General features: G+C 45.1%; 1 protein-coding gene across 3 annotated transcripts in view; it reads right to left on the bottom strand.

Moving 5' to 3' along the window:
- IPO9 (importin 9) overlaps nucleotides 1-26,568 on the bottom strand; it is a 39,141-nt gene extending 12,573 nt beyond the window's left edge. For all 3 annotated transcript variants that reach the window (XR_015808761.1, XR_015808760.1, XM_014872610.2), the window contains exons 1-14: nucleotides 26,413-26,568; nucleotides 16,425-16,486; nucleotides 15,702-15,788; nucleotides 14,560-14,761; nucleotides 14,049-14,137; nucleotides 13,608-13,694; nucleotides 11,804-11,923; nucleotides 7,258-7,358; nucleotides 5,926-5,984; nucleotides 5,287-5,438; nucleotides 4,145-4,243; nucleotides 3,902-4,008; nucleotides 2,672-2,811; nucleotides 858-1,017 (exon numbers count right to left, since the gene is read on the bottom strand). Coding sequence is in view for 1 of the 3 variants with exons in the window: in XM_014872610.2 (XP_014728096.1) it covers nucleotides 858-1,017; nucleotides 2,672-2,811; nucleotides 3,902-4,008; nucleotides 4,145-4,243; nucleotides 5,287-5,438; nucleotides 5,926-5,984; nucleotides 7,258-7,358; nucleotides 11,804-11,923; nucleotides 13,608-13,694; nucleotides 14,049-14,137; nucleotides 14,560-14,761; nucleotides 15,702-15,788; nucleotides 16,425-16,486; nucleotides 26,413-26,563 (1,616 nt within the window). In the remaining 2 variants the exon portion in view is untranslated. The remainder of the gene's footprint in view (nucleotides 1-857; nucleotides 1,018-2,671; nucleotides 2,812-3,901; nucleotides 4,009-4,144; nucleotides 4,244-5,286; nucleotides 5,439-5,925; nucleotides 5,985-7,257; nucleotides 7,359-11,803; nucleotides 11,924-13,607; nucleotides 13,695-14,048; nucleotides 14,138-14,559; nucleotides 14,762-15,701; nucleotides 15,789-16,424; nucleotides 16,487-26,412) is intronic.
- Between the last annotated feature and the right edge of the window lie 1,113 nt (nucleotides 26,569-27,681).

A 27,681-nucleotide genomic window follows, 5' to 3' on the forward strand; every position in this document is an offset into this window, starting at 1 on the left:
TTGTTCCTGTCCATTCTTATTCCTTAAGTTCACTCCTCTAGGACTTCTCCTACTGCTTGACCTCCCAGCAGCTCAGCAGGAGGGAGGAGGAAAGCTCTCACCAGAAATCTTCCCTCCACATTCCACACAAAGCAGAGTTGAACTGAGGGATGTTAGAGCTTCTACTGCCCCTCAGTGACCGATCTCTCCTAAGAGCTGCCCATCGATGGAGAAAAGGAAAAAAGTCCAGGACAGACACTGCTTACAAAGTGTTTCATTACCATGTTCTACAAGAGAGCTGGGGGGTAATAAAGCAATTTCAGGGATAACTAAGTCATAAAACTCTGACTTTATTTATTCATTAACATTTCAGTGCAAATAAGAGACAAAGTGTCATTTGGAAGTGGTGAACAGCTAGGTTTTAACAGATTTTTTATGACTTTTTTTATTTAAAACGAATGTTCATTTTTTACTTTAGAATGAGTACAGCAGAGCTTCCTTCTGACAAAAATGAGATAAGAAAAATCAAACCCCAAACACTCCTTATTGCTGTGATTGGCTCCATAGGCCTGTATGATGTCAATCACCTTTATGACCAAACAGGAATAACCTGGGTTTCATCCCTGTGCTTTCCAACACTAGTGCTGCTCCTCCCTGTGACCATATCCATCACAACACTTTACTGTAGCCAACCTTGAACCTCAATTCCATATTCCTCATTAGAGTTATTCTATTTTTAATCCGTTGCTTATGCTTTTTAAGCTGACGTCTATTTCATTCAAAGCAAAACCTCCCACAGCCCAAACAGAAACTATTTTAACAACCCAGTTTATCAGTGTGATTTATACCCCTGTCCCTGGGGCTGTGGGTTTGCTTACCCCCAGATGGCTCTGACTGCAGAGATGCGGACAGAAGGGGGCTGGGTTTCATGCAATCCACTGACAGTGGCTTGCAGGAACTGCTGGATGAGCTCTGGAGACATGGCCACGGTGAAACGGCTGGCAGCCCACAGGGCCCGGCCCAGGAGGAAAGGAGACACTGCAGCAAAACAAAAAACCTCAGTGGCTTCAGAATAAGCTTTAGGAGTTTAAAATCACAGCTGCTTCCATGCATTATTAAAATCTTGTCATCCCTACAGGAAAACACTGAAATGTGACACACAAGACTTTGTATGTGCCAGCATACAAAGAATTTTTGTTCATGGGCAGAATCCAGTTTATTTTTTCAGTTATTTCAAAGAGTAATTTCTCATTTATTAAAAAAACCTCTTCCCTTTAACTATTTACACTTGAATTTGTTTATCACTGAACAAAAGCAAAGCAAGAGAACAGAGGCTTTTCCACTAATTCCCATTTATCCAGTTCAATATTCTGACACCAGCTGAAGAAAACAGCAGCATCTTAGGGAGAAGAATTGGAATAACAGAGCTCATACCCAGGGATTTTTCACAGATTACATTACTAGTTTGCAGCCATCACTCTGCAGTTACAGAACAGAATTCTGTGGTTCACACCAGCACCACAGAAGCAGTGGACATTCATTATCCACTCACCTGCTTGCACTCACCAAGGTATGATATATCTTTATCACACTTAGTCCTGCTGCCTTTTCAAACTATGAATCTCCTCCTTACCTATCTAGGCTGGCCTCAAAGTGATGATGCTCCCTGCTCCTCAGCATCTTTACTGCCATTATTTATGCTCCTGCAAGTACTAATTTTAAGATGAGGACATAAAACACTCTGTGCAAGACGTACAGCAAGAGAAGAGCTTTGTTTTTTAAGTCAGTATCATAAAACACAACATTTCTTTGTACCATTACTGACCATTAAACGGATATCTTTGGAGAGTCATCAACACAGACTCCTGGAGCCCTTCTAGAGCACAGCAGCTCATTTACAACCCAATGCCACATATGTAAATGAATGTAAATATATGTAAATTGCTGAGGTTGGTTTCTTACACGGACTGCATACTATGAACTTTGCACACTAGCTCTTCATCCAACATTAACACAAAGAAAAGAAAAAACCCTCTTTGTAATGGGCTAAATGAGTGTTTCTTTGATGAAAAAAGAACCCAGGAATCAGCTTTTTCTACACTGACAACTCAATATGGACTCATCAATGATGCTCACATTGCCTTTAACTTCTAAAATTTTAATTTGCAAGGACTTTTGAGGTCTAACTTTCAACAATTCCTCTGGTTTTCTTGCACACTGATGTACGATAGCACAGAGAGCAAAATCCTGCTGAGTTCCCAATAACAGAATCCCATTTAGCCAGGAGCATTATTTGAATTCATGTGCTACAACTAATGTCAACCTCAGCATAAAACAAATGGGATGACATGATGCAGCAGGAATTCTGAAGGCAGTTAAACACTGCTGGTGACTTTCCCAGGAACAGACACAAGATATCAAAACAGCTATTTTCCACCCAGCTCCCCCAGCCCTACAGGCTCATGCATCCAGCCAGCAATGAGATCCAGCTAAAAGCACAGTCCCAAATAAAAAGGACTTACACTGGAACCAGGAGCACATGGGAACTCATAAGATTTATTTTTTCCACATGACCAAGGTGCACAAGTGCATTTCCCAATACCTCACACACACATCAACCTGACTGATTCATCAGAGACTCCCAGTGTCTGGCACCCAGCAGTTATTCCCCAGGAGGCAGGGTCCCACATACCTGAAAGGTTGAGATCTGCCAGGACCACATTTGTCAGGAAGCCATGCATATCAAAGTGTATTCTCCCATTCTTCACACTGTCTGTAATTATAGACTTGACTGAGCCCAGGGCCAGCATACAGGCCTCATGTATTTTCCACCTGCAAAATAGTTCAGATGCCTTAAGACTTTTTCCTCCATCATTACTCAAGAAATAAATACATATTCTGAAGTGAAGTCACAAGTTATATTTGGTCTAAGCTACCACAACTATTTCCTTGATCGCAAGAGAGAATTTTAAAAAGCCCTCAAAGAGATTAACATTCAAGCAAGATGGGGGCTTGGAAACCTCCTCAGAATGGGCAATATTCTCAGTCACTTCCTAAAACATTGGTGGAATAGTTGTTACTTGTACCAATTTTCTTCTCATAATAAAAAAGAACCTCTTCCATGAAAGCTTGTGTTCCAGCCATGCCTTCATAATTTATGTGCAGAAGCACTGGGATACATTAAAGGTTTAAAACCATCTAATTTTGGATTAACATTTTGTTAATTATAATGATACAGAACTATGTGCAAATACACTTCTCCTTGTTTTATTTGTGAAGCCAAGAATCTACTTTAAAACTTCTCACAACTGGGCCTAATGGGGACCTAATGTCTGATTTTGCAGCCATTCTGTTGCTGCTCATTATCATAGGGGCTACTCTGACACTAACATTCAAAATAAACACAAACACTAAAACCAGGAGAGAATCGCTGTGGACCAGCAACCAGGTACTCCTGCAGCAGAGTCTTCTTCTTTTATCCCCAAATAACATTAAAAACTGCAACTCTGAAGTTCTAAATTGAACACATACATCTGCATACAGCACTGCTCTTCTTGACATCAAGTAAAAAAATAAATTTTTAAATATATATATATATTCCTGAAATTTTTATCTCAATTAACTGAACACGAAGTATTGCAATTTTCTCTTCTGATACTGTATAAGTAATTATCCTTTCCCATGAGATGTTTTAAGGAACATCAAGCTCTGAAGGGAGGGAGCCTTGGCACAGATAGCCCAAAGCACTCCACATGAAGATTTCACCATCTGGCTCAAGAAATGCTGTACTTTCTTCTGCTTCTAATCAGAGCTCTCCAATTCCATCTTTGCCCATCAGTGGCATTGTCACAAATGCAATGTGATTAAATCGTGGTGCATGCAGTGCTGCAATGAGTGACCCCAGCCCAGCCCAGCCCCTCACCAGTGCTCAGCGCCGCTGTTTTTAGCCTGCTCAGCTTCCTGCAAATGCCTCGTAGCTGCTGCAGCCAGAGCAGTTGCACTCTCATTCTGGAAATCAGCAGCCACAGCCTGTGCACAAGGAAATGGTAACACTCATTTGTACGGACTGTTAAAAGTTGGCCTTTTCTCTAAATGCCCTCCCTGAAGGCAGGTTTGATACTTGTTATTACTATTTCAGTATCTAAATGTGGAATACATTTCATACCAGCAGCAGATCCTGAGCAGCAATTCTCACTGTGTAGGAAAAGGTATCATCATCTTCATCCTCCACAAACTGCTGTGGATTGGCAGTCCAAACTTTTATCTAGAGGAGACAAAAAGGACAGGGCAGCTGAGAATTCAGGACATCATGGGTAAAAGGCAGCTTCTCTGTTCCCTGCAAACTGTTTTGGAAAACTACTTTCATAAATTTTCTCTGCCATAAGAAGTCTTCATCCTCAACTGGTTTTTCTTCTATTCCATTGGAGAAACCTTCGAAAAGAAGCAACTCTTTGTTCTGAGCTCATCTTGCTCTTCTGCCCCTCATTTGAGACCAGAGTTTGACAAAACTTATGACTGACCTGGAATCAATGCTACACGGCTTTATTTTTAGATGAGGAATGGGAGAAGCAGATAAATCTTTTAACAGAGTGCTTGTTTTTAGGCATGTCTACCTAAACTAAAAGATGATGGTTGTCATGCTTCAGAGATCAGGAGCTATGCAGAATTTCAGTACAAATTATTTCACCCTACTAGCACAACATTTTTGCTCTCACAGAAAGCCGTTTATTCCTTTCAGCATGATAATCCTCACTTTCACAGCACAATACATCATGGAAGGATGAAGGAAGAAAGCCTGAAAGAGCTGAGGTTGTTCAGCCTGGAAAAGATTCCAGAAGACATTTATAATTACCTTAAAAATAAAGCCCTTTTACCAAGGCCCCAGGACAAGGGGCAACAATTTTAAACTGACAGATGGTATGTTTAAATTACAGAAGAAAGTCCTTGCTAAATAGATGCTGAGACACTGGATATGTTGCCCAGAGAAGTTGTGAATGTCCCAACACTGAAAGTGTCCAAGGCCTGGCTGGATGGGGCTTGGAGCAACCTGGGATAGTGGAAGGTGTCCCTGCCCAGGGCAGGGGGTGGAACAGCATGGGCCTTAAAATCCCTTCTGACCCAAACCCTTCTGTGATCTGTGATTTACTGCCCACCTTGTACCATTTTGGAACCTCTTAGTGCTGCCACAGCAAAGTGGAACAGCCTGTTAGATTACAGCAGCTTCCACACACTGAAACTCATACTAGGACGCTTGCTGGTTAAAATCTCTCATTTCCTTTGTTTCCTACACAACACAAACATGCTCACCTGCTCCTCTGTGATCTGCATGTAAAGCAGGATGTAATAGATCAGGTCTGGCAGAGCCTTCTTCACAGTGCTCTTAAATTTGTTGTTTTCCAACAAGGCATGAACAAATTCAAATATGCTGAACACCAGATTTTCAAAGCCCAGAACTTCACCTGAACAAAGTGGAAAAAAAAAAAGAACATGACTGAATATGCCAACATACAAAAAGGTACAAATGGATGTGAAAAGAATTACAAACTGTTAGCTTGTCTGAGGAGATATTTATTCATTCTACTGGACTAGCAAGTGCAGCAGCAGCCCCAGGAGGATTTCTCACCTCATCACTTTCTGCTCTCTTCCCACCACACATCCCTCATTAAAATTTATCAAGCCCAACCTAAAACCTATTTGATTTTCTTTTGTCCTACTACTTTTAACTCAAAATTGTTGCCAAACTCACTTTGAGCCATTAGAAACTTAAATTGTGTGGCTGCATTGATCACAATCACAAGTAGTTTGCAATGAAGTGATGGACACCATTCTAACATGGTAAATACACCTTTAGCACAATTTCCCACAGTGTTTCAGTCACTGTTTTAAAAGTAATATTTAGGTAACTCCATTCCTCTTCAAATGCAGAAGTGAAGTGCAAGTTCTTACCATCAGAATCCACAGGATCCTCCACCTCTTCTGTGTAATTTACTTCTGTTCTCACATAAGTGGATGGAATTAAGGAAATGCTTTTTTCTATAGAACAACATCTATTTTGGAATTAATCTGCACCTGTCTTAAAATTCCTGATAACTTGGGAAGGTTTTGCTCTTTAAAAACCCTCTGATTTTGTGTAGAGTTCTGTGTTTCACAGAGACGACAACCCCAGGAGCTCCTGGCTTTGTGCACTGCCCAAGTTCAAAGACCACTTTCCATAGACTACTCACATATCACTTCAGCACATCTTTCATACTATTTGATTAACTTAGATCAAACTCACCAAGGTAACCCAAAACTTCATTTATGTTAACTTTGCAAGAACAGAAACCCCCAGACTCACTCTTTTCAGGGGATGTGAGCTAATTCAACACCTCACTGCTGCCCAAGAGTGAGGAGCAATCCCATGCTCCCACATCCTACCTTAGGTTGTCTCTGCTCCCTACCAAGCTTCTCCACAAGCACTAGCCCTGGGAAATGGCAGAAAACTAACCAGGGAGTAAGAAGGAAGGAGTTTTCTTTAGAGATGGTGAACTGAAGATCCAACAAGTACCAGAGGAAGCACAAGGAAAGGAAGAACAAGACTCTCCCCTTTTGCAAACAAAAGCCCATTTTGTCAGCTCAGGTATCAGCAGGACTGTAGTAGGAGTCAGGACAGGAGAGGGAGAAATACACCATCAAAGATCCAACAAACAGTTCCTTGTATTTTCACAGATTCTCAAAATGGTTTGTGTTGGAAGGGACCTTAAAGACCATGTAGTTCCAATCCCTCTGCCACGGGCAGGGACACCTTACACTGTATTTTAACAGGAGTCTGAAAAAACAATATGGAGAGATTTGAGTTGTTAGTTTTCAAGTACTGGGCAATGCACCCATAGAACACTCTGACACAGCTGGGTGTGCACTGAAAATTCGAATGGCAAATCAGCTTCTGCAGCAAGTGCAATCAGCCATCAGTTCTGCTGCAGCAAGGGGTACTGCTGGTTATCCTTGTCCTGAAGTCTTTACACTGTGACCAGCATCTTTTTAAGAAGACAATTTTTACCAAAAAGTACCAGAAACAACGCAGAGCTTGTGGCAGTTCTACAGGACACATACATCAGCATACATTTTAAGCTAAAAGAAACTTAATGGAGCCTCTGGAAGTAATAGAAAGATCCTGTTTTGTCTGGCAGGGCAGAGCACTCCATGGATTGTGCTTCTCCAGCAGTCAGGCCATTATTAGGTATGAGACTGAGTTTGTCTCATTCAGTTCCAGTTAAACCCATTCACTACCAAGGATATAAAGCAGCACTTTCTGTAAGGGTGTTCCAGACGATGGGCAGGATCTGCTGCATTGATGAAATCATGTGCTTTGGGTAGTTTTTCACAAGTGCTGTCACAGCCTGGAACCAAAAAGAATATCAGTCAAAAGCGAAACTGGGAAAGCCATCAACACACTCAAATCACAGGCTGCTGTTTCATGAATAACTGAGATCATCCAAAGTTTTCCTGTCATCAAGGTTGCCTCTCACTCCTGACCACGCAATCCCCTCTCTTGCTCAAACACTGACCAAGACACCTTTCTTGGTGTTTCCTCTTTTGCAGGGAAGCAAAGGGATAACACAAGATGTGGCACTCTGAAGACAATACCACAATGCAGTGGTAAGGGAATGACTCAAATCCAAAGCACATCACTGTGCACACTGTCTGGATATAATTATCCTAGAAGTATCTCGTCCCAGAAAAAGAATTTTAATGTCATGTAAAACCAGACTACTGCCCATTTTCCACTCTTCTACTCATGTAAGCAACACTTCCATTGCACACCCAGGGAGTAGCTGGAGAAGCAAACACCCACCCAGATCAATTCCCTTCCCATTTTGGCTGCAGACGCCGGTGGCTGTGCCAGCCCAGCACAGGGGCTGCTCTGGGAGCAGCTTAGCAGTTCCACAGGGGATCATGCCTGGACTTTCATGAAGCTCATCATCCTCACTTAGGGGAGCCCTTCCACTGACACTTGCCAAAAGCCTTTTGGGACCCTCCAGGAGTGAGGGAGCTCTCACTCCCCCCTCTCCTCCCCAGGGGCATGCCTCCAGCTGCCTTACACTTGTTACAGAACAGCCACTCACAAACTGCCTGAGAGGCGGCTGCTCCCAGACATACAGGTGTCAGTTTGTTTGTGCTTACCCAATACAAACCACTCTGTGCAGTTTGTTTGTTTGAAGCACTGGGTACATTAACAGAAACAAAAAAACAGTAATTCACCTTCCAGAAAAACAACAGCAATCTAATATCAGTGTTGGAGATGAGTAGGTGTCAGGACTAACCCAGATATGTGGGTTTGGGAATGAGTCTGGCAGGTGCTAGAAGGAAGCATTACAGAAAAGACCTGATGTCTCCAGGGAAAAGAAATTATGCAGGTGCTGGCAAAGGATGTGAACCTGATATTCAGGACTGGTGCAAACTCAACATTCTGCCTAGGGCCACAGGAGCATCTAAACAGACTTGTTCCATATGCCACTGCATATGAACCCTATGTAAATGTCTCTAAGCTCTACGCCCAACCCGCTCTGCAGGAAGGCTGCTGGAATGCTAAGGGAGTTCTTAAACTCAATGGCTATGCCTTGTCACCATAGAAGGCTGCATTTGCAAGATTACCAGAGTCTTGCAGAGCCAGTCATTAAAATACAGAGCACTCTCCTGTCAGATGTTGCATTTCAGTCCCCGGCCCCTCATTCTGCCAATTCCCACTGATTGTCTGAACTCAAAGAACTACTTCACAGATCCTCTGCCAATCCCCACATATTGCTCTACCACCTATTAATCCTTCAAGAAAACCCTTATCCTTCTCTCTTCAGAGCCCTGCTCCTTCAAGTCACTCTATCAAAGCTTTTTATTGCTTCTCTTGCTGTTTGCATTTTTAAATAAAGAAGGAATTCCCAAATTTTTGGATAAAAAGCTTAAAATACACACTAGAGAGCATGCTAAAGCTGACTGTCTGTCAGAGTTCAGCAGGGGCAGGTGAAGTACCTTCTTGATAAACTTGGGAAGTTTGTCCCAAGACACAGATACCACCTTATCTTCCATCCAAAAACAAAGAGGTTATGATTAGTTATTTTTTCTAGCTAGTTATTTGTTCCAGCATCAGGAAAATATAAGTGTAACTTCTCTGACTCACAGGTGTTGAACAGCTTCTAAGCACAAATGAAGAAGCACAACAGCAAGGCAGCAAGATGCTTTAGATTGTTGGTTAATTGGTGCTTCCGATATATTACCGAACACTAAGTACACCATTGCATTCCAATTTGTATTCCATTATTGTGAAATTTGCCTTAAATCTGTCACCTGTCACGTTTAACCACTCTGTTTCTCTCAAATCAATCAATAGTAGCATGTTCAACACTGGAATTAGGATTCAAGAATTGCATATTGCAGCTCATTCATCCTTAGAGAAACCAATTTAATTAATACTGAACTATCAAACACAACAATAAATTACACCATAGGTATTTCCTTCTAGTCCTCAAGCTTGATGATATTTTTGTTGTCTCATCTCCTTTAAGGATAAAAGGCCCTGATTTCCTGCTGATAACTGCTTAAAACTTGTAACTATACTGGGAACAACTTGGGACACATTAACCATCAGTGGTTCCTCATGATGTGGTCCAAACTATTCACTCTTCTAACCAGGGTAACAGTCCCAGGGGATCAGGCAGATGTGCACACTGCAATAGCATTCCTCAAAGCTTCTGCCACTGTCCTGCAGAACATTCTGACATGGACAGCACAACAGTTTCGGTCAGAGCTGCCCCTGACTTCCATCAAAAACTCCAAGAACCTTGAAGTAAAAGCTCTCAAGTGACAGGGAAGGAAAAAAAAGTCTTCCTGTCATTTGCAGCACAGCACTTCATTAAGGAAAAGAAGATGGGATTGAGTTTGCATCTGGTTGAATATGTGCCATAAAAAAGTCTCAGTTCCCTCTTCCATTGCATCAGCTTTTCAAGGGGATCCTGTAATGACTTCATCTGTAGAGCTGGTTTAAATAATCCTCTAGGGTTTCTTACTTCTGCATTACAACGACAATAAAATCCACCTCTCTGAAAGTGAAGGCAATTCAAGACTTTCACCTGAATCCCTTTTTCCTCAGAAAATTGCATCAGCTCAGAAACCCTAAGTGACAAAACCATGAATTGTCTTAAGTCAACATCCAGAACACTCATCTCTTCACAAAGAGCCTCCTACAAACCACTTGTCAGCAGCAGATCTCCTGAATTCACTCTTTAATCCACACTGGTTCTCTGCTGCCATCATGCCACACGACACACAGCAGTGTATTCAGATCCAAATCCTCTCGTGCTGCAGCTCTCTTGCAGAGGCCAAAGGCAGAGGCCCTCACATAGCTAAGGAGCAGAGCAAGAAAACAGTGACATTTCCTCAGAGACTTTCCCAGCCTGTCACATTGTTCAAGAACCTCCTGGTGGAACCAGTGCTGACATACCCATGCAAACAGCCCAATGCCAGCAAGCACCTACTTAAATAACAGAAAAGGCTGCAGAATGCATGGATGTAATGAGAACAGAACTGGACTGGCCTGGTTTAGAGTGAAGCCATCAGTTACAACAGTTTTCTGTGGAGTCTGAAAAATACCACTACTCATTAACAATCCAAATGTGAGTATCTTGAGTAAGAGATCCAAATATTCTTGAGCTGCAGCCTGTTCAAATGATACCCTGCAGTGCTCCTTTCATGTTGCTGTTCCTATATATCACTGCCCCAGGAATCCCAGTGCACAGGCAACAGAGAGGAAAAAAACCCAAAAGACACACTCTCTTCAACAAAAACTGCCAACAGCCTTCTCCAAACTCCTTTCCAGTAGTGCTGCACTGGAAGAACAGCTCCAGCTGTTCCTAGAATATGAGACCTGCAGTCCCTCACTGAGAAGCCACAGGATGCCCAGACCAGGTACTGCTGCCTTGAACAGGACTGAGACAGGTTCCAGAACACAGAGCTCAGGATTGCTGGTTTGTGTAACACAAACAGCACCCTCCCAGCATGTATTTTCATTACTTCAGCACAAAGCTGGTCATCCTGAAAAACTTTTGACACTTGTCTTGAGTAACTTCCTTATTGCTTTCTTCAGGGAACTGAATGGGCCTCAGTGCCCATCCTCAGAAACCTGCACACTGACCTGAGTGTTACTCACCCCAGCACACTGGCAGGGAAATGAAAGATCTGGATTTGATCCTGCAACTGATGCTTTTGGCTCTTTGCTCTCCCATGCTGCAGGCAGCACTCCCTACAGCTCCAGTGCTTTCCAAGCTGTTACAGGGGTCTGCACTGGCCCTCATCCCCATGCACAAAAAGCTCTCCAATCCAATCTCCTCTCTCCAGGAAACCAGGACAGTACAAAGACCTTCCATCTCTCTTTCTCAGAGATCATTTAGCATTAAAGAGCAGGCAAGTTCCAGAAAAGCACCTGCACTTAATAAGCTTTTAGAACTTCACTGCAGCAGAGTTCTGCAGCATCTTTAGAAAAGACTGGTATTTCACTACAGATTGCAGTGTCCAAGAAATATCCAAGATACATTAGATCAGCAAATGACAAGGACAGATGGTCCTATAGACCAAATTCCTGAGCATCATTTTACAGACAGATGCTCATGGATCTCATCATAGGTATCTTTAGTACTATTTATTTTACTGTTGATGGTGCTTGGAGCCAAAAGCCTTCACTGTTCATACCATGAGCAATACTGGGAGATGTGCCACTTGAGTTTGTTTTCCAGCATATCTGAGTATATGTTGGTATTCAATTCCTTTTCCACTCAATCAGCCCTAAATGACTCACCTTTAAAACCTCCATCTTAAAGCCGCTGTCTGATGTTGGTCCATCAGGCATCTGCAGGGCCTGAACAAAAGCTTCTGTGAACTGCTGCACCACAGGAAAAATCAGGACCTTGGCAGCACCCTGGTTACAGACAATGCAATAATAGATAGAGCTGAATAACAGACACAGAACCCCCACATCTGACAGGTGAAGCACTAGAAGCAACAGCAATTGCACTTTTCTGGTACAAAATAGAAGACAAACTCATGACAACGGCAGAATATTGCAAAATCACATGAAAGCTGTTTCGGATATCACTTGGGCTCTCTCTTTATGTTAGGAACTAATCTCAGCTGAGTCCCACTCTTCAGAACTCCACAGCACAGGCTGCCACAAAACACATCCAACTGATCACTTTGGAGTCTCAAGAGAGATCCAGACAATCCAGTGTGGAGAGCCCCAGGAGCAGTGCTCACTCCCTCTTAGAAAGGCATTTCATTTGATGAGCTAAATCCTGCCCTGCACCCCAGCACCCCCAGGCTACAAAACCAACCTGAGGTGGCTCCAACACACACAGAATTACCCTAAACCCTTCAGCTGGCATTTATCTCCCTGCAGAGCCTCCATCCCCCAAACCAAACAAGCTGAGTATCAACAGCTGGCCTGAAGATTAGCAGGATGATTCCTCCTAGGAAAATGCAGCAAGTATTTTTCCAGATGTCAGAGCACTCCATAAGCAGTCCTTGGCAGAGCAAGTAATACAGGACAAAAATAATTTTATTGAGATTATTCCTCATAACTTCATAGCCAGGACAGCAAAGTCCTATGCTTAAATCAATTACAAAATGTAAGTTATAAAACTATTGCCTTTTTTTAAAATTTTATTTTTTTAAAGGAAAATTTCAATAGAAGAAGTTTAGTATTCAATGTAAAGGACACTTTCAGCCCTTATCCAGAAAGAAAGTGAGGAGCTACTACTATCTCTTGGATACTGGTACTAGCTGCATGATACAGTGCATAAACAACCTTGTCATGGCAGTACAGATACAGTGTAATTACCAGAACTTTCCAAAAGTCTACACTGGATTGCTCCCTGTGCAAACAGGGACGGAAACAGCACATGGAGCCACTCAGCAGTGACCAGCCACTAGATTGAGAGTCACCCTTCCATATCCTCACACCCCAAAAAGTTAAAAAGAACCATTTATTGTCTGGGAGTGCTGGAAAAGCCACTTGTCAAAGGCCATTTAAAATGCAGATGTGCTCAGTTAGAGCCAGACAGAAGACTCACATACTAAGCTGCTTTGTTTAACAGCTACTCTTCCAAAACAGGGCTGGGTTTGGCTTCCCCCACCCCTTCAGGAACACAAGGCCAAGGGGCCTCCTGAAGCACGGGGTGAAGCTCCAGGAGCCTGGAACCAAAGCCTTGCCCAAAGGTCCCCCAGTACCCAGGTGCCCAAGGCCTGGCAGGTGGTTGGGACACACGGTTCAGCTGAAGGCTGAAAGCTAAGCCAAGGATTTCCAAACAAAGGGTTGATACTCTAGCTCCTCCCTATGCTCACTCCCCCCTTTTCTGATCTCTTACAAGCATGTCTGTTGATAAACCATAAATTTACGTTAATTATGGAAACCAAGTCCCACTATCAAGGCATGCATGTAAAGCAGGGAGTCAGCTACTTTACATGTATTAAATTACAGCCTCTTCCCCCGAATTCCAGCTGACACAGTACGTAATTTCCCAGTGTTTCATTTCCATATTAACAATTATTTAGAACTTCACTCAGTTTGAATTCAAAGTATCTTGTATGTCAAGTTAAATTCTTGCCTTTTCCAACTCCTCCATGTTACAGATCATGTGGGCACACGTGGTAAATATCTCCACTGCACGTGACCTTGTGCGAATCCCATACACCTAGAGAAAAGTTCAACATCAGGAATACAACATTCTTCTTAATGAGATACTTCCTTTAACTATCTTTTAATTGTATTTCATTTTTGCTTTAGCTTTATTCTCTTATTTCATTATTGGCTTCAACTTTTCTGTTGAAAAGCAACACTTTTCTGGTACAAAATAGAAGACAAACTCATGGCAACATTAACTGCCATCATGAAACATTAACTGCCATCACCTATAACATCATCAAGAAAATTCTTTAAGTCTAACTCATACTACAGTATGACTTAACCATGAAATCTAGAGTTTCTCTGTCCCAAGAAACATTCCCGCTAATTTAATCCAATACCAATCTCACTGTGAAGATCATACCTCTGCCATTGTGAAAATTTTGTACATCTCTGGAAGAATAACTGGAGCTACAAGTGGCATCTGTATATCTGTCACTTCTCGGGTAAATTCTAAAAAATGGAAAAAGAAGAGAAGTCCTTATAAGAAATCCAATTTGTAGGGAACAGCAACAATAGAACTGTTGGAAAACACTTAAGTGTACTGAAAAGTTGATTTGCACTTCACTAGCCTAGGGTCATCTGATCTACCTGAGGCAATCCTCAAAGGCAAGCAGAAAAATATCACACTAAAAGCTGCAGGTGTCTGGAAAACAGGGTGCTACAATCCAAGCCCCTGCTGAGCTCTAACCTGTAGCACAGCATCTCCTTCCCCAGCTCTCATGACACCCGCTGAGCACGATTCCACAGCCAGCAAGAGGCACCAGGCCCAGGGGGAAGAGAGGAAGAAAATTCCAATTTCCTCAATTTGGATGCAATGTGTCAGAAGGCTAGCACAAGGCGAAGCTTCTCAGAGCAGCCATGGCAGCACACACCTGTGAGCACTCTCATGGCTCCGTGCACGGCGTTGACGTCGCCGCTGACCAGCATGTCCATGAGCAGGTTGAAGAGCTCGGGCCAGGCCTCGGGCCAGTCCCAGTGGGCAATGGCTGACACGGCGTAGGCCACGCTGGAGCGCACCTTGCTGATGGACTCCCTCAGCCCGTTGGGCAGCAGCTCCCTGATGGCAACTTTGGCCTGTGGATAACAACAGCATTTAGAACAGATCCACAGCCATAGCGTAATCTAGTAAGAAAAATCTAGACCTATGACTGTATCCTGATATTGATCAAATATTGTTCATTTACAAAATGAACATCCAGGAGACAAAAATACTCCTGCACACTACACCCTGTACCTTTTTAGGGAGAACTAATGGTGTGTTTTAACATGGCATCATCTCACACACAGCATCAGACAAGCGCAGAGTAAATAGCTCACAGCTGCAACTACACAGGATGTACAGATCTACATGGAAAACATCCAGAGTTAGCCGAGATAAATCCCAGCTCCAGTGTCAGGGACTGTGCTTGCTTACTTTGGAAGATTTCAGTAAACAAGAATAGTGACCCAGCCCTGAAGGGACAGGAAAAAATAAAAGCCACTTCTGGTGCATAATTCAAGCAATTATCTCTGGATGGGATGAATCATACTCTAGATATGAAGGATGCTCCAGTCAACAGTCAGAGTGGAAAGGGCTGGAATCTCTGGCCATCTCAGCTGTTAAATACTCCTGCTGAACATGAAACCCAGCAGCTTTAAACTAAAATTTTTCATGGGAAAATAACCTTTAAGTCCCAAGATGTATAACAAAAGATTTAGGAAATCTCCAAAAAAGGACTGCCAGAATCAGTATTCAAGAAACTTAGGAAGCTTTTCTTCTAGTCTTGCTCTGAGAGTAGCAGGAGCACTGTGGTTGAACTTCCCCTACAGGAAGCAGCCCAAGATTCTCAAGCCCAGTGTTGTTTTAAGCAACCAAAGCCAGATTTTTGAAGAGGAAAATGTCAAAAATCCTTTACTGAAGCCATTAATCCTCAAAATACACAACGGCACTGGTACTTCTTTAACTGCCTACAGAATTTATATTCTTATGATGGATAAAGTGTTTCAAACCAGATAATGTGAAACCAAGTCTTACCCTTTCTGTGGTCTCTGGAGGTCTAAACTTTTCAGACTGAGAGCACCAGTGAGTTTCCACATACTGTTTCAGAATAACGGATGCCAGCTGTATCAGGAGAAAGGTCAGGAATCAGGGACATACCCTGGAACCATTGCAAAGATTACCCCTTACCCATTTGCTCAGCCTCCTGTCCCATCATGCTTCTTTTAGAGGGGCATCAGGACTTGCCAAAAATGCAAAAAATCCATGAAATGGACCACAAAGTTACTGCAATAAAAAGCACTGCTGGGTATCGACTGAGCAGCAATGGCCTGCACAGCATTGACCCAAGGCAGCAGCTCTAGAAAGGCACAAGATGCAGGTCACAAAGTAACAAAAGAAATAGAGAACCAAAACTTCCTTTCCAAGGAGGAAAACACCTATAGAAAAAGCTTCTGCAAAGAGAAGCCACACTTCTGCTTGTTGATGTCTACCACCCACATCCTAAGTTGTGCCCATTTCCAGTACAGTATTGTCTCAGCACCAGGTTTATTAAGTCCAAAAAAAAAAATATTTTCAAAAATATGCAAGAGTATAACACCTGAATAATGCTGAAAGAAAGACTCTAGAGAATTGTAAAAGAAAGTGGAGAAACGGTAATAGAAAGCTGCTTCCAGTTTTTCATCTGAAAACATGGGAGAATATTTTAAAAACCAAGGAAATTTCCATCAAAATTATTTCTGCCGTTCCAGACAAACTCACCTGCCGGATGGCCAGAGCTCCCTGAGGATCCACAGTCAGTTCTGCTAAATGAACACCAAATTCTGCAAGGAAAAAAAACCAAATATTGGTATTGTAACTTCTATTGCCACACAGCAAAAGCCATCAAGATTTTTGGAGGACATCATACCAATTGACTGACTCATATGCAGGAAGGAGAAGGCAATTCCAAAGCACAGCTACTCAAATCCTGAGCATTAATTTTCCCCTGCCCTCTCTACAAAAACTTTGTTTGTTGTTTTGGCATCTTATTTTCTTCTCTCAGGGGCAAAAAAATTTGCAATGCAGGCTAATAACAAGCAAATTATTTAAACTCCAAATACATATATAAAAATCTCATCTACGATGTAAAATCATTAGTCAAGTTTCTACAGGAGAGATGCATGGGAAAGATCCAGGATGGAGTGAGACAGCAACAGCCTGGCAGGCGGCAGTCCCTTTTTGGGCACTCTGCCTTCATCCACAGGGATGTGCAGGCATTGCTTCAGCTGTGTCAGCCCTCACCCTGACACTGCCCAGGACACAGCAAATGCCTTCCCAAGCAAACCCTGCCCAGCACAGTGACACCAGCACTGCCTGGACAATCCTTGGGGCTAAAATTGCAATTTTAAGTTTCAGGCAGCTGATAACTGTCCTATATACTTCATTTAATTTCACTAGTCTGCTTAAGAAAGACATTTGTGACGTTTTAGTTCTTAGAAGCTGTGGAGCAGAAGTTATGCCCTGGGGTCCTGTCAGCACAGCCTGCCTCCTGCAGACAGGCTAAACGTGCTGACAGCATCCCTGACAAAAACAGACTGGAAATTCTTCTCAAAAGGAGTTCTGTGACTTCCCTCAGCAGCACAGCTGACTGCTTCACAAATGGTTATTGAGTGTCTCCTAATACCCACCTCACTGCTAAGAGGCTTTTCCGGGTTGGGAGATAATTGCCTCTCACTTTCCTCAGCACACATTGAACATACCCAGTTCCTTTACCCTTTCTTCATAGATCATGCATTTAAGAAAGAGGAAAATAACCCTCTTATCCCAGCTCTGAAAGCAGGGAGCCTCATTCCAAGATGTACTTAACATAATACTCCTCTTAACTGAAGCAGTCATTATTCTATATGCTATCTGCAATTTCCATACAAGTGTGGCATTGCATTTCAGCCCCATCTTTAAAGGGTAAGTTGGAAGCGTATAAGGAGTATAAATGGAAAGCTAAAAAGGGTAAAAATAGGTATAAAGGAAACCAGAGTGACTGCAACAGCTTCACACAGCTACAACTCAGTATTGTAGTTCACAATCCTTAATTTACATATACAGTAAGTTTACATATATGCATTTGTTGAATTCTCTCTGCATACAGTGCTCTGCCTGATTTACAGTATTTACTTTCTCCATTTTCCAACACCTTAGTTCTGCTCCCCAGGCAGACTGCAGTGCCATTGCTGGGACACCAGATGTACTCACTACTGCAGTGACCAAGAGTTCTGTCATAAAAACCCTTGGGTCTGACAATAAGCCACTGACAACCTCTCCCCCACAGGTTTTCAGCCTGATGCCCTGCTTAAAAATATTACAAAACTGTATCTTCTTAACTGATAAATTACCATTGTGGCAAATTCCTATCAGGAATCCTGCTGAATTCAGATCATTCACACCCAGCACTTGTTTAAGCAATAAGCCAGCTCTCCTGTCAAACCAAAATCAGATGGATTTATCAAGAACAGACCACATAAAACAGTACTAGTTGTGCAGCAACTATTTATCCTATTGTTATAGACACTGACAAGCTGTTTAATGAGCTGCTCCAAGAATCTTTCCAGGGACTGATATTACACTGATGCTTGTACAGCTCCTGGCTCCTCTCTTCTCAAAGGATTGGTTTATTATTGTTATTTTCCCCAGCTGGCTGGAAACTTATCTTTATCACGGATAAATGCAGTTCAAATGGACCTTGACAGGCGATTCTTTCACTTACGTTTTGTAGATTTGAGATATCAGAAATACCAAGTCTTCTTCCCAAGATAAAGTCTCTAAACCTCAAAGATTAGAAGCTTTTAATGAATGGCCTGGCATAGAGAATGCTTAGCAAACACACTTCCTCCCAGCTCTGCTTCTCCTCTTCATTAACTTCAATATTAATAAAATCAAACTCCCCTCCTTCACAACAAGCTCTATCTACCATGTAACCAGTTTATGCAACCTCTTCACTCCCAACTTTTTTCTGAAACTAAGCCAACATGAAACCAAAAATTCCTAGTAAGCAAGCAGGAAGGAATAAATGAGCAGAATTTCTACTGAATCTTTGCACCGACCTGTCTAGCTGAAGTGGGTCAGCACTGACCAAGTCCAGCTCGGCACATCCACGCAGAGCTGGTTCAGGAGCTGCTAAAGGTCCTTCTTGTTGTCTCTGCTGAGGGCAGAGACAGGGTGAGGAGGAGGAAGGGGCTGCAGCAGCTGCTGCAGCCAGTCTGGTGAATCCAGGTGGCCCCATGGCCACTGACACTCCAAAGTAAAGCAACACTTTGCAGAGGCTGGATGTAACCACCACCACCACAGCAGCACCAGAAACTGAGCTCCCTTTACCCAAATCTTGCCCACCCTTGTGCACTGCAGCCCTCAGACACACCGCCACAGATGTTTTCCATAAGACTGGCTTTCAATAATATCATCAATTAGCAACTTGGGTTGAAAGGGACCTCGGGAGGTCACCCAGTCCAATCTCCTGCTCAAAGCAGGGTCAGCCATGAGATCAGAGCAGCACAGAACAAGATGGGGACCTGAAGTTAGACTAGGAGGAAACACCAAACAAGAATCTAATGCTTAGTCAGAGTTCTGGCACTGTACACATGTGCTGCTTTGAGGAACTTCATCCTCCATCACGATGCTCAAGAACTGCTCTAAAAGCACTCCTTTTGTTAGAACACCTCTAAAACTGCATTCCTTATTTCTCAGCAAAAGACAGAAAGATTGAGGCCACTCTTCTCCAGCAGCTGTGCTGGTTTTAAGCATCTCCTTTGAAATCCCTCCTGCACAACTTCTCTCCACACTCAACGTATCTGTGGCATTTCACAGAGCAACAGTAGCATTTGCTGCCCTTTCTTCCCAACAGACACTATCATTTGTTGCAATGTGGCCATTTCTTGTTTCAACTTCCCTGTTACAAATCAGTCCAATGTTAAAGTTTACTCCCCTTAAGAATTCAGCTCAGTCCACCCAAAGGACTTCCACTCATTTCTGCCCATCATTCATTCTACTACAATTGAAGTTACAGCCAAAAGAGCACCACACAACCACATGTTGTGGTCATGTTTTTATATTCTCCAGAATCTCCCCTTCCAAACAATGCTTGGGTTTATGGCATAAAATCATGTATTCACAGAGTACCTGATGCAACACTGAAATCCCTCTTGAAGCCATATTAAAGAAGTTCTGTTGGGAAGGAGCTGACCATAAACAAAAACATGCTGAACCAAGGAAGCATAAGTGATGCAATATGCTTTGTGCCATTATGGTACCTGTAGGTGTTCTGGTACAACCAAACAGCAAACTGTATCATGAAAATATCATCAGAGAATCAAGGAGTTTTAAACCATCAAACCGAATGTGCTGAGCCACCTGCCCTGGAAGAGGAGATAGTGAAAGAACATTTACAAGACCCATAAAGCCAATCTTCCATTCTGAAATCACATTCAAGTCAAAGCACTGGTTTGATTTGAATGTCCCAGACAGGACTAGTCTCAAACAAGATGGACAAGAGGGTCAGCATGCCCAGACTGACACGGGAGTCAGTCTGCCAGGGTCAGCATCATCTTCAGAGCCACCTGCACATCTCAGCTTCTGGCAACTACCAGAACAACATTGGGAAGGACTGAGCTGAAGGTGCCTTTTCACACACGGGGTGTCTCAACATAAGCCATGCTGAAGATGGCCTTGTGATCCCTTTCTACCTGCAGAAAGGACATACAGAAACACGTAAAGCAGACAGGCAAAAGAAAGGCAATTCTCCAGCCTGGAGCCATTGATCTCTCACACCCATGCTTCCAGAGCACGAGTCAACAGCTCAGAAACTAAATCCTGTCACCATAAAACATGAAACCTGAGATCTAACATGACAAGCAGAGCAGTGTTTTCCAACTGTCTGAGAAACTGCCATTAAACCTCCTTATCCACATAATTTAGAGGACTGTGTGGCAGATACTACTCCTCTCCATAGGGTGGAAGCCACCCAGCAGAGCTGGACTGGATGATCCTTGTGGGTCCATTCCAAGCCAGAACAGTCTGTGATTATCAGCAATCTGAGTCCTTCTGCTGGACATGACCTCCCCTTAGAGTGCCACTGCCCTGCTCTGGCATTCCTGGAGGTGACTTGGGCTCCACACATGTTCTCCAATACAGTAAGACCTAGAGGAAGAGACCATTTTTCCATATTGGGTAATTATGCTCAGGCCATATGACACTGGCAGTAGTGCACACCATGGAGTGGTGCATGGTGCTAACTGCTGGGACCAGATAAAGGGAACAGAAGCCCCACAAGTCCCACTTCAGCACAACACCCTGGCACCACAGTCGAGCCAAGTTAGACACACTCACTGCAGCACCACTCCACAGCTGCAGCTCTCATTTCTCTGCCTTCCCCCTGCAGTCTCAGGCATTTTACTTATGTTCCACTAAAATCTAGAGACAACAAAAGTCACCAGGTGAACTCTCCTCTTTCCAGTGACTGACAGTAACGCATCTCCCATCCCCAAGCTGCCAAGTGGTGCCTGTTTCCTCAGCAGACAGACGATGCAGAAGCAGGTGAGAGATTGAGCTGCTGAGGATGTGTGTGGCAGTTGCCAAAGGTTGACATGGTGGGAAGAAACTGCTACCATGTCCTTAATCCAGAGGAGACATCCCATATTTCTCCAGAGCACGTGTATGGAGTCAGACAAGAGACTCCCCTTGAACAGCTCAGCCTGCTCCAGAGGCTTTGACTGTGCACTGCTACTCATCTCCCTGAACAAGCACTGCTTCAGGGAGCTCCACTGCATCCTCTAAACACCTGAACCATCCTGACCTGGCTAAAACCTGCCTGGAAGAGAGGACAGCACACACCACACAGGAGAGCCAACAGTTGCATTGGCTTAACCACATTATACAACCCAATCCCTGACCACCTTAGGAAAAGAGCTGGGGGCAGAGCAGTGCTGCCCCAACACCCCCAAGGAAATGCTGGCATTGGGAATCTCCTTAAGTGGGTGTTATATCCAAGCAGTGTTCAACAATTCTTGATGAGTTTTTCCTCCATTCATGTTAAATCATTTAAAAAACATTTCTACTTCTACCATCCAGCAGCAAAGAATTCCACAGTTTGCATACTGGAGCAACAGCCTAGCTCCACCTGTTTCAGATTCATTTCCCCTGACAGCCCAGGATATTCCACGATTCTGTGATCTTAGCTGTATGAGAAGTCACAATCTCTCCTCACTCACCTTCCCTGCAGCTTATTATTTCAGGGCCTCCATTTCTACTAACCCTTTCCCAGGCAGAAAAGCCAATGGATTAGGTCCTTTGCTTTTCCACACCTCTGTGAGTGTCTGTGCTGCCTTTTTGCTGCCCTGCTTGACCCCTGCCAGAGCAGCAGACTAGTAATACATGCAGCACTGGCTGTGGAAGCATGAGGAATTTATGTGGGCTTTGCTCTCTGTTCCCTCCTTAACGGTCCATTTGGCTTATTGGAGCATGAGAGAGCAGTGATTGGGTATTTTCAGGGAACTCTCCACACAGACAATGCCCAAGGACAATAGCTAGGACCGCCCATAACTTTTTAGGGCATTATCTGGACTGCCTCCCCCTCCCCCAGCACTGCTCTGCTGACCAACACTGAGTAGCTGCACCTTCTGTGTCTGCACTCAACACACCTTATGAAACCATCCTGTAATTTGTGCCACTGATTCTCACTCTGGCCAGACTGAGCAGCACTATCAGCAACATTTTCCCACCACTATTCACGCTGTTGCACATTATTTACAGATGTGCTGAGCAGCTCAGCTTCACCTGGAACTCCTGACCCTGCCAGTCAAGAGCTGTGCTCAGCAGTTCAGTTTCTGCAAAAAGTTTCAGCAAGTAAACTTTCTAAGAGCTTTTTGGGAGTCCCAGGACTCCTTCAAACAATTCTTCTGCCACAACAATTTAATGCACCTGTCCCTTCTCATTCCAACTGCTGAATTTGAACCATAACAGGCAGTGCAAAACCCACAGCCACTCCCCTGTACCTTGCTGCTCTCCACCTTGGAGCCCTCACTAAAGGCTGTCCCATGTTTACCAGATTAATACTTAGCTGGTCCCTAAGTGGTAAGTTTTACAGCCCAGTAAATGAGTGCTTGAGTAATTGAATTCACAGTAATTGAATGTCTCAGTCCCTCTAAACTCTGGGAGATCCATTCTTTAGCACTTGCTGTTTATGGCAAACTGGTAAGTGGAACTGCTTCTATTTAGGCTTCAATCTGAAGTGGATTCCCCAGCGTGTCTCCTGTAGAGGCTCCTCAATATCACAAGTTAACATCAGCACAAGGAATTTGGCTCTTCTGCAGTCCTTCTGCACTGAATGTACCTTCCCAAGTCAGTCGCTGGCTTTGAACACCTCTGAAACCTTTTCTGCTTCTGCAACATTTGAAAGCATTTTAAGTTTTCATGACTTTAACCAGTTCTTCCTCATTCTCTTTTTGCCCTACTTTAATTTGTTTTGCATTAAAAGTGCCAACACGTGTGCTCTTTCCTACTCCTTCACTTCTATTTCAGCATCTCCTTCATGTTGCTTAATGATACATTTTTTTCTCTTTTAAAATACTTGTGACACACATGATCTACATTTTTCTACCTCAATAATATGGTGCTGATACACACTGGACTCCTGTAGCTCCTCCTCTTGGTTTCTGAAAGCTTCTCCATACCAAAGACAGCACAGAAAGGCAAATATAGCTTATTCTTCCCATGCTGCTTGACTAGTACAAGAGAGGAGAAATCAAAAGTGTGCAAAAGAATTTCTTGAAAGAGAACTCGAGAGGATTCCAGTCAAACCCCCATGACCAAAGCAAAACCTGCAGCATTAGATCAGGGTGCTCAGATTTTCTAGGCAGGTCTTAGAGATACTCAAGGATGGAAACAACACAGCTTTTACAGACAATCTGCTTAAAAACTCCTTCTATCCAGCTGGTACCTCCAGTTTCGAGTTTGTGTCCATTTATCTGTCATCCTCTCAGTGTCCTGACAATCTCCTCATAGTTACCAGAAGCTGCTGTCAGACCCACCCCAAAACCTTCTTGCTTCCCCAGTGGAAAACCCCTCAACCCCAGCATCACCTCACGTGGTGAGTGCTGCAATTCCCCCGCCCAACCCATCACCCTTTGCTGAACTCGCTCCCCTCTGTTGCCGTGTCTCATCCCGGGTGCTGGGAGCAAAACCACCCAGGTATTCCAGGTGTGGTCTAAGGAGCACTGACTAGAGAGGCCGATCACTGCCTCTGATCCTGCTCAGACAGCCCTGCATGCAGGGGGCCTCCAGGGCACACTGCTGGCCCTGTCCAGCTCACTGGTATTTCCTGGCCCTTTGGCAGTGCCTGACCCACATCCCAGCAGGGGGTTCTCCTGTCCCAGGAGCAGAACGTGCCGTCTGTCCGTGCTGAATTCCTCTGCCTCTGTTCCTGCAGGGCACTCTGGACAGCAGCCCTGCCCTCAGGACATCAACTGCCTCCCCTCCAGTTTGGTGTCACCTGCAAACTGCTTGTGCAGGTGTTCTGCAGCCTCCTCCAGGTCACAGGGACAGATCTGCACCACACCACAGAGTTCTGGCCCTACAACCACAGAGAAGTATCGAGGACTCCAGCAGATTTGTAAAACCATGACAAAACAGAAGGGAGGATGACTCCATGCCTCTTACCCTAACATCCACTAAATGCAATTCTGCAATCTTAGGCCCTTAAAGGCACCTCAGGGACATCCATTGCCTAGAACCCTCAGAAAACATTCTTCTCTGGCAATCTGTCACCCAAACAGACTGTAGAAAGGTTCAGACTCTCAGAGGAGAAGCTGCCCCTGAAGTAGTAGCTGTGAAGACCAAGGCTCTTCAGTCAATGAACCTCTCAGCACTTCCAAACTTGTGCTGCTGCAATGTCATCAAACCATGCAAGAAAACTCCAACAACTGTGGGAGCGACACACAGAATTCCTGGTAATGACAGGAAGAGCTAAGCTGAGTGACCACATTAAGGGAACGCACAACAACAAACATTTAATCAAAACAATCTGCCTGCCTTCATTCCCAGAGCAGCAAAATCACACCATCACTCTTGGTTCTGTCTCACCCTTACACCTTCCCTCTCTGTACCACAAATTGCCTCTAGTAACACTTCTGAGCTGAAGTTCAGGAGCAGAAAGAGTTCACAAAACATTTCACAGGACACCTTCAATGCAATCAGACTAAAGGTAAGGCAATATTTCCAGGAGGGTCCACAAACAACCCCCCCCATCAAGATGCCAGGCCACAAGCAAAACTTCAGGCCTGGGGCTGCAGTGCTGCACTCTCCAGCTCCTCTCGCAGCAGATCATCTGCAAATCTTCCCATAGTTTCTACAAACTCCGGTCATTTGAGCTGAAGCAAAATAAAATGTTAGCATTAATAATTTTTAAATGTATCTTCCACACAGAAAAAGTAGCCAGTGCATGAACTAACCCAGTGTCACTATAAAAAGGCTAAAGGAGTAATGGAATAATTAGAGACACTGCTTGAACTTGGGGTGCTTGTTCATTTAAAATTTCTCTTTCCAAAGCCAGAAGCCAGTTGCCATCCAGCTCCACTGTCCTGCTTGTCCTCAACTTTCCACAACAGACAGTGGAGCTCTGCCACTGGAGTTTCACGCTGGATGAAGGCACAGCTACATCTTGGCCACCCTCAACCTCAAACACACCATGTACAGATGACAATCTGCAGGACATGGGCACACACCAGGACACACATCCAGAGGTGAAGAGGATCCCTGTGGGAGCAGGGCAGGTCTACAGATGGAAGGGCTCTCCATGACCCTCATGTGACAAACCCTGGGGACTCCAGCTGAGGTGGAACAATGTACCCAGAACAACAGCCCTGCTGCTTCCCCACCTCAGCCCCTCCATATCCTAGCCCTGGTGAGCTTAGGGCACTCCTTGGTGCCTAGCTCTCACACACCGCCCCAGACCCACCTACCGGCAGAGCTCTCCTGGCCGCTGCCCAGAGCAGAGCCCGAGCACGCCCCGCCGTGACCCCGCTACAGGCGGGAGCCAGCCCGGGACAGGGGCAGGGGCTGCTCCGGAGAAAGACAAGGAGCTACTGGAGTGGGTCCAGTGAGGCCACAAAGATGATGAGGGATCTGGAGCATCTCTCTGGCGAGCAGAGTCTGGGGGAGCTGGGCTTTTTTAGCCTAAAGAAGACAGAGGAAAATCTCAGCAATCCATACAAGTACCTCCATACACAGGACGGGTGCCAAGAGGTTGGTGCCAGACTCTTCAGTAGTGCCCAGAGACAGGACAAGGAGCAATAGCCATAAACTAAAGCACAAGAAGTTCCACCTCAAGATGAAGAAGAATTTCTTTACATTCAGGGAGGCAGAGCACTAGAACACTAGGGCACTAGAACGACCCCAGGGAGGCCGTTCTCTGGAGACATTCCAAACCCACCGGGACGTGTCCCTGTGTCACCCGCTCCAGGTGACCCTGCCTGGGCAGGGGCTTGTCCTCAATGATCTCCAAAGGTCTCTTTCAGCCCCAACTGTTCTGTGATTCCATGAGAGACATCGGGCACACATCGACAGCCGGCAGGAAACCAGCCCCAGCCGCCTGCTCCCGCTGGCCCGAGCGACGAGGCTGAAAGTTTCGGCCGAGGGCAAGGCGCAGCCATGAGGCGCCGGTACCGGGAATCGCTGCGGCGGCGGCCTGGGGTCCCCCCATCCCCTCAGCGCGGCCCTCACTCACCCTCCGTCACCTCCAGCACCTTCACCTGCTCCTCAGCAGCGGCTCGCACCGCCTGCACCGGACACAGGATCCCCGTCAGCGTCTCCACCAGCGCCTCCTTCAGCCCCTGCGCCACCGGCCCCGCTCCGGGCCCGCCACCGCCTCCCGCCATCGCCGCCCCCTCCGCGGGCCGCGCGCGCCAAACGCACCGCGCGCCGGGAGGAGGGGCCGGGCCGGCACCGCGCACAGCGCCCCCTGGCGGCGCGGCGGACCGCGGCCATCCCGGGTCAGGGAATGGCCCCGAGCGGCCCGAGCAGCCCAGCTCGGGAAGGGCCGGGAATGACAAACACCCTGGCAGGAGGGGCAGGAGGGGCTGCACACGGGGCCCTGCGGGGACAGGCAGCGCTTCTCTGGGACAAACCTCCTTGTTGTGGCTCCTGGGCATCAGCACAGCCCAGCGCAGGAGCGAGGCCGGGCAGAGGCACGGGCTGGGCACCATCAACACCCTCAGAGCCTCTGACCCATTCCCAGGAGGGTCCAAAAACAGCGACTGAGCAGGAGAACTCATGGGCATGGAAAGGAGAAACCTGGGCCAGGCAGGGAAACCTGTCCAGAAAATGGAACCGCCGAAGCAGGACCCTGGCCTGGACATTGGCCAGACCGGGCTGCAGGAGCAATGTGCTGGAACCAGGAATACTGATTGATTGATTGATTGATTGATTGATTACTCTCACTCCCCCTCTCTTTAATTCATCTCTTCCTTTCTCTCTTCCCTTTCCTCCTACCCCTTTATCCAAACGCCACTGCCATGGGCTTATGTAGTAGATCAGAGATTAACAGAGCAATTCCATGACAAGTGCGTGACTTACTAGTAAAACTTAGATTTTTTTGTGGACCCTCCCACTTTTGTCCTTTTCCACCAGGAGCATTCTAGGGATCTTGGGTGCTCCCCCCACTAAGGGTGGGATGCCACAGGGGGAGCAGGGGACTGAGGCAGTGCCCAGAGTCCAGTGGAGCCCAGAGCAGGGACACCCCTGGGGTGCAGGAACAAGTCGTAGGGAGGAAGAGCTCTGAGTGCCTCACAACCTCTTTTCCCACATGTAGATGTGGTGAACACCCAGTGTGAGCCTTGAGGACCCCACCTGTGTTTTCTGCAGCTGTTTATTTAGGAAGTATAAACAATTTTACAAAGCATTACAAGTATTAAAAAGTGGTGTTGACCCATACAAAGTGGGCTTCTTACCTGGAGAATGATGATGGAGTTGTGTTTTGGGATGAAGATAGCAGTTC

Source organism: Sturnus vulgaris, chromosome 29 (genome assembly GCF_052056855.1).
Source record: "Sturnus vulgaris isolate bStuVul1 chromosome 29, bStuVul1.hap1, whole genome shotgun sequence".
Lineage (NCBI taxonomy): Eukaryota > Metazoa > Chordata > Aves > Passeriformes > Sturnidae > Sturnus > Sturnus vulgaris.